Source organism: Malus domestica, chromosome 07 (genome assembly GCF_042453785.1).
Source record: "Malus domestica chromosome 07, GDT2T_hap1".
Taxonomy (NCBI): Eukaryota; Viridiplantae; Streptophyta; class Magnoliopsida; order Rosales; family Rosaceae; genus Malus; species Malus domestica.
Window position 1 is genome coordinate 26,105,682 of NC_091667.1, and position 10,738 is coordinate 26,116,419.

The following is a 10,738-nucleotide window of genomic DNA, read 5'->3' on the forward strand; positions in this document are numbered from 1 at the left end:
CCTTAGCATTGATTGAAGAGGGCACTGTTTGGATCAAAACTTGAACTTTGGGCTCAAGAAAGGAGCTGGCCCAAAAGGAGGCCCGAAAGGGAAGACAGCCGAAGCCAAGTCAAAGCCCAGAAGGCAGAAAGGGCCTTTTTCTGACTTAGTGCAGCTCATAAAAACCACTTGCTTACCTACCCAAGGGCCAAGTGGTATAGACTGACCAGCTACACAGCCCATAAAGTACTTTATGGTGGCATTACATGTAAAATAGCTGATGAGTCATCACCCTCAAACCGCATTCGGGCAAGGCTGCTGCTACAGGAGGCCAAGCCGAGTTGTCTATATAAGAAGAAAGAGAAACCAGGAATAAAGACACTCAATCAAATAAACAAATGCAAGCACAAACTCTGCTCAAAGCCATATTTGCCTTCAAAACAAAGCTGTAGTCAGCCTTCATCCCTCTCGGGACAAGCCTTCATCCCTCGCGGGATAACCCTCCCTTCAACCCTTTGTAATAACTCTGCTACCCTGTTCAACCTTGCTGTAGTATCGATTCATTTTTTGTAATCTCTTTCTATCCCTTTAAGCTTTCAGACCCTTGACAAAACTACAAAGATAGGAACCTACAAGACGAGCAACCTTACCTGATAAGGTTTAACCTTGCCCGACCTTCTTTGCTTTGTTTTTGTCTTTTCAATATGTTGTATATTTCCAGTTATATGCAAGTTATTTCTAGCAATATGACTATTAAAAGGCTTTCTCAGTACTTGAATCCGATTTGAATATATCTTCAGTGTTCAAACCAGATCCAAGTCCTAAGCCCTCGGGCATGTAAATCTGATCAGTTAAAAGTCCTTGGCCTCAAGGCATAAAAAAGAACCTCATGTGGACTTAACCCATCCACGACAGTCCTTGATAAACGAGAAGTCCGAAGTTACTTGGGGCGCAAGTAATCGACCTACCCTCTAGTTTTATTTCTATTATGTTATGATTACCATAGAACGCTTGAGCATGGAATGGATTCTGATGGAAAGTCTCAAGGCCTACACCTAAGGCCCCACAAAGGCATCCATTTGGATTCATTCCGTTCTGCGATCTAGAGAGTCTAAGTATAAGAACGAACTCTGATGGGAAGCCTCAAGGCCTACACCTAAGGCCCCACGAAGGCACCTATTTGGGTTCATTCTACTTCTTGGACTCGGGTAATCAGAAGTATAATAGTTAGAAAACTCCTGCAATTACGAGAACATATATGATGTGTTCGAGCACTGGTTTAGTTATTAATAGGAAGCCTCAAGGGCTACACCTAAGGCCCCACAAAGGCACCTATTATAACTAACACGGTTTATCGGATATATACATATATACAACTAAAACTCGACATCCATTTTACATCTGCCATGCTGAAGATGGCAGTGGCACGCTTGAGCACCTAAAAGTTAACCTTGATTGTGAGCCTCAAGGCCTACACCTAAGGCCCCACAAAGGCACCTCTCAAAGTTAACGCTGTCCTTCTCTTTCAGCCTTGCCCGAAGATTATTGCCCGACAAGACTTGCCCGACGAGACTTGCCCGACAAAGCCCGATAGCGAAGCAGAAGCCCGACAGCAGCCCTCAACCGGCGCCAACCTCCAGGGGAGCTGTGTGCTCGTCGGCCAGAAAACATCCCCGATGAAAATTCCTGACGCGAACAGATGTTATTGATTTTTGTAGCGCTTATGCTCTTCACATTGAACCGTGTCATCAGAAATACTATCAAATTCGATGCCCAGCCGCCAGCTGCTATAGACAGTCCCAACATACTTCCTGCATGCATGTGTATGTACGCTCATCATTTAATCAAGGGTGAAGAAAAAAATTAACCCTATTAGGTACACACATATATAGATTATAGGCTTACTTTTGCTTATTATCTTCCCTATGTGCTTTAACGAAAATCTTACTTTTTTTTTAACTTGTAATATTTTGTGATTTGACCCTTGAATTTTTATTTGTGTCTCATGTTACCTTATTTCGTTAAGTTGGTTAAGATATATAATCGTTAACACTTATGAGAGAAAGTGACATTTTGGTTAAAACGCATAAAGAATATAAACAAGAAAACCTAGATAACATATTAAAATTAAAGATGAGCAATATTCTCTGGCATATATATGTGTTCGACAGCAACTTAATTCTAGTAAGAGAAAATTAATTGGTAGAGTGACTCATTTTAATTTGAATATAACATGTACTGATGTACACTAAGATCAGTAATCGGTTACAAAAGTAAGGAATTAATTAAGAAAAAAAAATGAAAGAGTGAGTAAAAAATGGAGGGAGAACCTGTGACAAAAGGGAAGGTAGTCCACCCTCCTCGTTTAGGATTATCACTGCATGTTTCAACTTCTTTTTCTTCTTTTCCAGAGAGCTTTCCTTCTAACTGTGGCAGTTCACAAGCAGCTGTTTCCATTCTCTCTCTCTCTCTCAACTACAAGGGCATGGAACTGTGCTTTAAGGTTACACATATAAATAAGCGTCCGGAACTGTGCTTCAAGGATACACATATAAATAAGCGTCCATGTGGAATGTTTTGGTGTTAATTTAACGAGTCTCCACCCAATCCGATTATTATTGGAGGAATTTGGAAGGAAAATTATTTAATTATTCTCATAACGACAGCATACTTTCCTATTTATTACATAATTCACTTGCGTACATAAATAGTGGAGCCCTGCGGAGAGACACAATACCCACTTTATACACATAAACAAAAAGAAAAAAAATTAAAAAGAGAGACAAAAAAACATAGCACCTGTAACGATAGTGACTATATATTATGCATATGATAAAACTATTATCGAAAAAAAATTGGACTATAAATTAATGCCACGTTTCTAGCGCATTGCTTATTTTTATGCAAAAGAAAAGAGCACGAAGGTAATAAAAGTCTATAAAGTAAAAGCATAAGTATATCAACTAATTAAGATGAATAAATAAATAAACAAAGAGTACACTCTACTCATGACTCGTGCATCAGTCTGCCATCATTTGTGCACAAAGCAACATTTGGTGATTGGAGCTTTATTAGTTGCCAACAGGCCCAATAGTACCATACGACATTTTTTAGGATGTTTGCAATGGAGACGGGTTTTCTCACATCTTAATCTTTCTCTTCTCATACTTAAACGGTCTCTTAAAATTACGCATGTACACAAATAACATAAAAACCAGACATGTATGTACTATCAAGGAACTAAAAGGTAACACACCAAAAGAAGAAAAACAGACAATGATTTTGGTTCGGACAGATTTTTCAGAGTATTTTCTATTTTTTTTTATTTTTTATATTTATATTTTTCTATATATCATATTTCTTATGAAATAGCTAAGAATGAATAGTTAATATCTCGGTAGTCGTCACTCAGTACTACCGTCTAGTGATATTCTTCTTCATTTGGAAGTGAGAAGTTTTAAGTTCGAATCTCATAGATGGAGAATTCGATACCAAATTAAGTTGTCTATTGTGTGGCTTAACTGAATTCCCTCTCTCTTTAGTGTAAAAATATCGATGTGCTAAAAAAAAATCTTGGTAGTTGAGAACATGGCTTGATACAATAAGTGTAATAATACAATTGATTATAAAATTAAAAAAAAAATTCAATCAATTATATTATGATACTTGTTGTACCAGATGGTGTTTTCGATACAAAGAAAAAATTCTCTGAGGTTGAAGTTGAGCTGTGGATTCAAACTAATGAAAGTGCAACATCATATGCGACAGTTGGGAGCACTCCATTTTGTCATCAACAATGTCGTTTGCACTGTCCCGAAACCGATTTTCTTTTTTCTTTTTACATATTAAGAAAGTTCTTTCAATTGTGGCTTTTAAAAAGTGTGTTCCCAGATTTTACTATCGTAATTTATGTATTTTGTGTTTGTGAATAAAAATCTATTGGGCTGCAAATGGATCTACAAGGTCAAGAGGCATCCAGATGGTTCTATTGCTAGGCATAAGGCTAGGTTAGTGGCCAAGGGTTTTTTCTCAAGAAGCAGGACTAGACTATTATGAGACCTTCAACCCTGTGGTTAAACCAACAACAGTTAGATTGATGTTATCCTTGACAGCTACTAAAGGTTGGAAATTGAAGCAACTCGATGTAAAAAAATGTTTTTTTACATGGCTTACTTGAGGAGTAAGTATATATGTCTCAACCTCAAGGTTTTTTGATGTTGATCATCCTGAGTATGTATGCAAATTACAAAGGTCTCTCTATGGTCTCAAACAAGCTCCATGAGCTTGGAATGACATGTTTACCTCATTTTTGGTTTCTTTGGGATTTAAAGCTTCTTATGCAGATCCTTCCCATTTTGTAAAGCATGATGGTCTTCATATGGCTGTGTTATTACTATATGTGGATGATATTATACTTACTGGTGATGATGATGCTAGTGTCCAATCTGTGATTCAGCATTTGACCAAGGAGTTTGATATGAAAGACTTAGGTCTTCTTCGTTATTTTCTAGGTATGCAAATTGAATATCATTCACAGGGATTGTTTGTTCATCAGTTTAAATATATACAAGATTTGCTGCAGAAGACATATATGGTTCAGTGCAAACCTTGCATTACTCTCTGTCACCCCAATCACAAATTACTCAATCATAGCAATTCTTCATATTCTAATCCAACACATTACAGAAGCATTGTTGGGGCTCTACAATATCTAACATTCACCAGACCTGACATTGCATACTCAGTTAATCATGTTTGTCAGTTTATGCACACACCATTGGAGTCTCATTTTGTTGTTGTAAAAAAGATTTTGAGATATCTCAGAGGAACTATGGATTGAGGAGTTTGTTTTAGACCTGGAGATTTAGATATTCGAGTATACACAGATGCGGATTGGGCGAGAAATCCCAATGATAGACGTTCTACAACTGGTTTTGTGGTGTTTCTTGGTTCCTATCCTATCTCTTGGAGTTCTAAGAAACAACATACCGTCAGTTGTTCTTCTACTGAAGCTGAATATCGAGATATGGCCACTACCACTACTGAAATTGTTTGGATTCAATAGTTACTCAAGGACTTGTATATTTCGAGTTCTGTTTCTCCTATGTTACATTGTGATAATATCTCAGCTATGGCGCTGGCAACTAATCCGATTCTTCACTCCAAAGCTAAACATATTGAAGTGGATTGTCACTTTGTTATAGAACGTGTTTAACAAGGCATTATTTCTCTTCAGTTTGTATCCTTTACTGATCAATATGCAGATATCCTTACCAAGGGTTTATGTTCTCATTCTTTCAGGCATCATTGTTCCAATCTTATGCTTGGGGCTTCCCAACATAAACTTGAGGGGGAATGTTAGAATATAAGGGATATTTGTATTTTATCATTTGAGTTATGTAGAGGAGTGCCTTGTAATGGCTAAGTTAACAGAAATAGAAAGACTCAGTTGCAAATATTCTTCTTCTCTCTAAAACCTCTTTGATACTTTCTCTCTCTAACTTCATAGCTAAGTTTCTTTAGCTTCAACAATGTTATCACTTACCGCAAAGCGGGAAGCTTTGTTGGCTTGGAGTCGCCCTTTGCAAATCCTTTTTTCAAAGTGACAGTTTCGGCGTCCATTAACTTTTTAAGTTATGGCTAAAAGTTGTTTGCACTCACTTTGCACATTGTCTCTAACTCGTGTGGAGTTTCTGGACAGTGCTTTGGAGCTGGATTTATTTCTGCTTCTTCTTTCCCTTCTCTTGAGAAATTAAGCATACTAAATTGCATCGGCGTCACCCATCTCATAATTACTTGTCCAAACATCAAACATGTACACATTGTAAAAATGTTTCTTAACAACATGGACATTTCGGGGAGACTGGAGAATTTGTAAATCGCATCCGCTTTCGAAGAGAACGTAAATGGAAGTTGGGGTCAACATATTTGCCTCAAACTGCAAATTTCTATTGGGAGTCTGTTTTCATTTATGAGAAAAGTTCAATCTCGAGCTTTCCCGCCTTGAAAACATGTCACCTAGCTTGTTGGCCGATAGAAATAGATATGAGCATGGTGAGGACGACAACCAATCTATTTTGCGAATCTTTGCACGTCAAAACCTTTGCATTTTTTATGGCTATCTCCGGGTTAGTTTTTCCTAAATTTATGCATGCATGCTTTCTTGTTTTACTTAGAGATTATGTGCAGTTCATTGATTAATTAGATGGTAATGAATTCATCTCATAACATCAAACATGCATTGTTTTGTTTGTTTTTAGAAAACAAAATGCAATGCTGCGTAGATTTTCTCCTTTAATCCATAAAGGTTGTGATAGATTACATTGTTTCGAATTCTTACTACCCTATAAGATCGAACGGTTGGTGGCCGAGACTTTCTTGAACCCTAGGGCCTAGGAGAACAAGACGCTTAGAGCAGTTCCATAGTGGGCTATTGCCCGATGGACTGGCTCTCAAACAGGGCCAGAGAGCCTGAGTGGGGAGGTCCAGTGTGTGTTGGCGATGGAGCCCGAGTGGGCCCAAGGGAGAGGCCCGGTAGGAGTTGCCAGCCCGAGAGCCCAAAGGCCACGTGATGCAAGGCTGACGTTAGCTCGAGAACACCGGAATATTTGGCAAGGATTCAGCCCGATTTCAATCTTGACTTAAAACTCCATTAAAAACTGTAATTTAAGCACAAAAATGATGCTAAAATGAAAAGGAACAAGATTCTACCACTGTGAGTAACAACTGTGGTTGAGATTGGTCGGGATTGGTCACGGAGCTCGTCGGATTTTGGAAAAATGAAACAGAAAGCACACAAAATATCAAAATCTGCAGTAAACCTAGAAGTCAATTATCTTGCAGTGCTCTTCTCCAAAAATTTGTAGGAAAAAACGAAATCAAATTTGGAGTTGTAAAACATAAATTATAATAGAAATTTGATTTGTGATTTCGAATTTGCAGTGCTCTCTCTCTGCTTTGAGGAATAAGAAGAAAGACCTATTGGTCCTTCGATCCAAATCAGGTGCAAAATCTGCAGCTTCCTCCTTTGAGGAAGAAAACAGGGAGAAATGGGGGAGAAAAAGAGAGCGGGGCGGGAGACGGTCGGCCAGAGAAGAAAGGGAAGACAATGAGGGAGAGGGGAGTGAGAGAGTGGGAAGGAAGAAGAAAAAAAATGGTAGAAGTTTCAAGAAATAGGAAGAGATTTCCAAAAGGAAAAGATAAATTAATAATATAATATTAATTTATACAAAGTAAATATTATAATATTAATTATAAACAAATAAAAATACTAATATTTTATTGCCTATTGTCATGGTTATTCAGTGTAGGGGTGGAAATGCAAAAGGCAATTACTGTTCATTAAGGACACAATTAGTGTTCATTGGGTGGATTAAATAGTGAATAGCCCTAGATCTTTGCAACGGTGAAGTTGCTCTTATACTCTATTACACGCTATAGAATCGTTGAGAATGTGACTCAAGTTTGCAAGGTTTTTGCTTGAACACGGAAGGAGTTTGCGGAAAATGATTCTTAATTTCCGAGACTAGCGATACGAGGGATAAAATCAGCTTACCCGAGGATTCCCCCGGGCACTGTTGAAGTAATTCAATCTTATAGTTTTGAATTATTTTGTTTTTGCATGACTTGAGGTTTTGATTGATTAATTCAACATTGTATTTATCTTTCTGGAGATTGTGGAAGCCAACTGACACAAGGAAAATAGAGAGATTAGATTATACGATCAATTCAAATCATAGTTACACAAAATTAACTGGTATGAGAAGTGCAAGCAGCAACAAATTTGAGGGGGACCGTAAGATATACAAAGACCAGGACATTGTATAAGGGCACATTCGACTTCGTGCGTCATCGATCCTCGTGCTAAAGCGAAGCAAGTGCCGACCTGTGGGCAATGTCGTAAACGGAGAGAAGGATTTCAGCACCTATTAACGCAATGATGAGCCATTCCAAGAAATCTGACTTCCTGTTTTGGAGAATTTCCTGAAGAAAACGAATATTGTGCTGCAACGAAGAAAACAAAATGTCACCGCAACATCCACAGCAGTTGAAAACTAGTTCTCCAGATTTAGTAAACCAGTATTGAGTTGTTTCGTGTACCTCCACAAACTTCAACTTAAAATCAAGACTTGCAAATCTCTGAGTTAACTCAAATTCATCCCTGAGATATTCCCATATCTGAGCATATTTGGCATCCTTCCAGGCAATATCCGATCTGTAAAGTCGATCGATTTTTCATTAGTTAGATTAAACATGTCAAGAAACTAAAAACCGTCTCAAATGGGTGAAAAAGAATAGCGGAAAGGGTTTTTTGTCTTCTGATTCATTACTTTTCCTGTCAATCATAATCATACATGCAGATAACATTTATGCCCGTCTTATGGAGGATCACTGTTATCCAAAAACAAATTTCAGCTTAATAACTGCAATATGGATTTAAAACTATTACCTCTCAAAAAGTCCGAGCTTAAGAATCACATCAGCAAGATTAGAATTTGCCTTTCCCACTAACTGAAACAGTTTCTTCCTCTTCATTTTAAACTTCCCAGTAGTTTCCATTTCACGATTAATGTCCGTAAATTCTGCTACCATTCCATCAACCTAAAAGAGAAGAAACAGCGTTCTGAGATGAATCAAGAAGTTATGATTTCACAAGGTTGAAGTTCCCAAGATTATAAGAAGCATATATACCTGGCGCACATAGTAATCAAGTGCAATACTTTGACCTAGAACACTACCAATGGTACGGATTCCATCAACATTCAAGTACTGCAACATTATGTAATCTAATCCACCTTCCATCCATGTGTGCAAAGTGGGCTTTTCTCTCACCTCATACTCTGATTTCATAACAAAATAAAAGTTCGGATGTGAAAAGTATCCCAAAAATTGTAATCCACAACCATTGGAGCAGCAACAATGAAGCAGAAAATATTACTCTGCAACATTAAAAATTAACGAAGGTAGCAGTCCAATAATATTGCTTAACCAAGAAATAAAATAACAATTAAGCGGCTTGAATACTCGGTCAATAAATAACCTTCTTAGCTAAAAGGCAACATGAAAGATTAACTAAATGAATCAGATAGTAGAGAATCCAAAATTCATAAACTTGTTATAGAGTCTCACCATCCTTTCTCATTTCAGGTAGTGATCCCGATGCGTGTTTTTCCACGATTTTCAAATACCCATCGATATCTTGTTCACGGACATTGAACAAGACAATGGAGCCATACTGAAAGACTACCATGTAACAACAGTCACTCCCACTTAAACTAAGACCCAAACCCTGAAACAAAGAAACTGCATTCAACTTATAGTATCATTTTACGGGCAGATACACAAAATTCAGGTAAAATGAAGAGGCAGTAAAAAGTACAAGATTATCCCATTTGTAGAAGGGTCTTACTCTTATGATCCCTTTCTTTGTTAGGAAAAAAACACTACTAAATCAGAACAAAAACCCCGGAAATCAAAGAAAAACACGGCAAACTTACGTCATTAGAATCGGAAAGCTCCCCGAACTTAAAAACAACGTAATTAGTCATTCGCGACGTAGGTGGGATGAAATTCAGCCTGTTCTGCTCCACCAAGCTTCTTAAATCCACACTACATTTCACAAAGACACATGCAAATTAGAAAAACCAAGTAAAATCACAGAATTCATACTCTCATCCAAAACGATATGAACACTAAACTAGTGAAAGCCTCTGCCTTTTCGATTCCAAACATTTCTGGGGAATTTTGAAACAAAAAGTTACTAAATTAAAAAAAAAAATGAAATATCAGAAAACAGAACCTGGTGGAGAAGAAGTATGCTCGAACAGGAATCGAGGGCTTGGAGTCTTCGTCCACGGTGGCTTTGTAGCCATCGCCGACCTCCGAGCACGACACCGGCTCGTTCCACTCCAACGTATCGGCATGTGGGACCGACGAAATGCAGCGCACGACGGCGAGGGCGAAATTGGAGGCGATGCCGTGGATTCTGAGAGTCGGAATCGAAGAGCACGGAGAAGTTGTGATCGAATGGCGGTTTAAGGTTTTGGAAATGGAAGGAGAGTGGGGATGGAGTAGGGTTATGATTGTACGGACGGTGACGGGAGGAGTGGATGGGGAGGAGGAAGAAGAGAAGGAGGAGAAGGAGGGAAAGAGACGCGCCGCCTTGAGGTGGGCGTCGATGGCGCGCCGCATTTGGGTTTCGGGGTTTAGGAGAAGGAGAAGGAGAAGGGTAGTATGAGTTCTTCTGACTCAGTCCCAGTTGGCTACTCCTGGGGTTTATCGGATTCGGATACTCGTCAGATTCCCTCCCTGGGATGACACACGGATTTGATAAAAAATCGTGCGGTCACAATTAATTTATTTTTATATTTTTAAAAGTAAAACAATTTTGTTTTGTGTAAAAAATATAAAAAAGAAAAAAAATTGTGACCGTATGATTTTTTATCAATGATCCGTATTCGTTAATCCCTAGGATCCCTAGAGAGTGGATTTTGCGAGAATTCAAATCCGGATTTATCGATGGACAATTTTCTTATGCGGAAAAACAATTTTTATAATTTTTTTATTTTAAAAAGAATAATGTTAGGGGATTAAATTTATAGAAGAAATTTGCAAACTAAATGATGTGTCATCAATAGAAAATAAACACGATTATTAATGTTTAAGTAATAATTCAATCATCAACTTCTATATCATTTAATTTACAAAATTTAGTCTTCCTAGAATTACTCTTTTTAAGACATTACAATTTTTTTTTTGG

At 37.9% G+C, this 10,738-nt stretch overlaps 1 protein-coding gene across 1 annotated transcript; it reads right to left on the reverse strand.

Moving 5' to 3' along the window:
- Positions 1-7,667: 7,667 nt before the first annotated feature.
- On the reverse strand, positions 7,668-10,319 carry LOC103439523 (protein RETARDED ROOT GROWTH-LIKE-like). Its single transcript, XM_008378083.4, has 7 exons — positions 9,779-10,319; positions 9,477-9,588; positions 9,109-9,268; positions 8,671-8,819; positions 8,429-8,580; positions 8,080-8,194; positions 7,668-7,983 (listed from the first exon to the last, which is right to left on the reverse strand). The coding sequence occupies exons 1-7, from the start codon at positions 10,168-10,170 to the stop codon at positions 7,843-7,845; spliced, it is 1,221 nt and encodes a 406-aa protein (XP_008376305.1). The 5' UTR covers positions 10,171-10,319; the 3' UTR covers positions 7,668-7,842.
- Between the last annotated feature and the right edge of the window lie 419 nt (positions 10,320-10,738).

What these genes read in the sequence shown, in the direction of transcription:
- LOC103439523 (XM_008378083.4), bottom strand. Translation starts at nt 10,170, where the DNA reads ATGCGGCGCGCCATCGACGCCCACCTCAAGGCGGCGCGTCTCTTTCCC. An exon ending in ACCTGAAATGAGAAAGGATG is followed by an intron (nt 8,820 to 9,108) that starts GTGAGACTCTAT and finishes TTATGAAATCAG; the next exon opens with AGTATGAGGTGAGAGAAAAG. An exon ending in TTGATTACTATGTGCGCCAG is followed by an intron (nt 8,581 to 8,670) that starts GTATATATGCTT and finishes CTTCTCTTTTAG; the next exon opens with GTTGATGGAATGGTAGCAGA.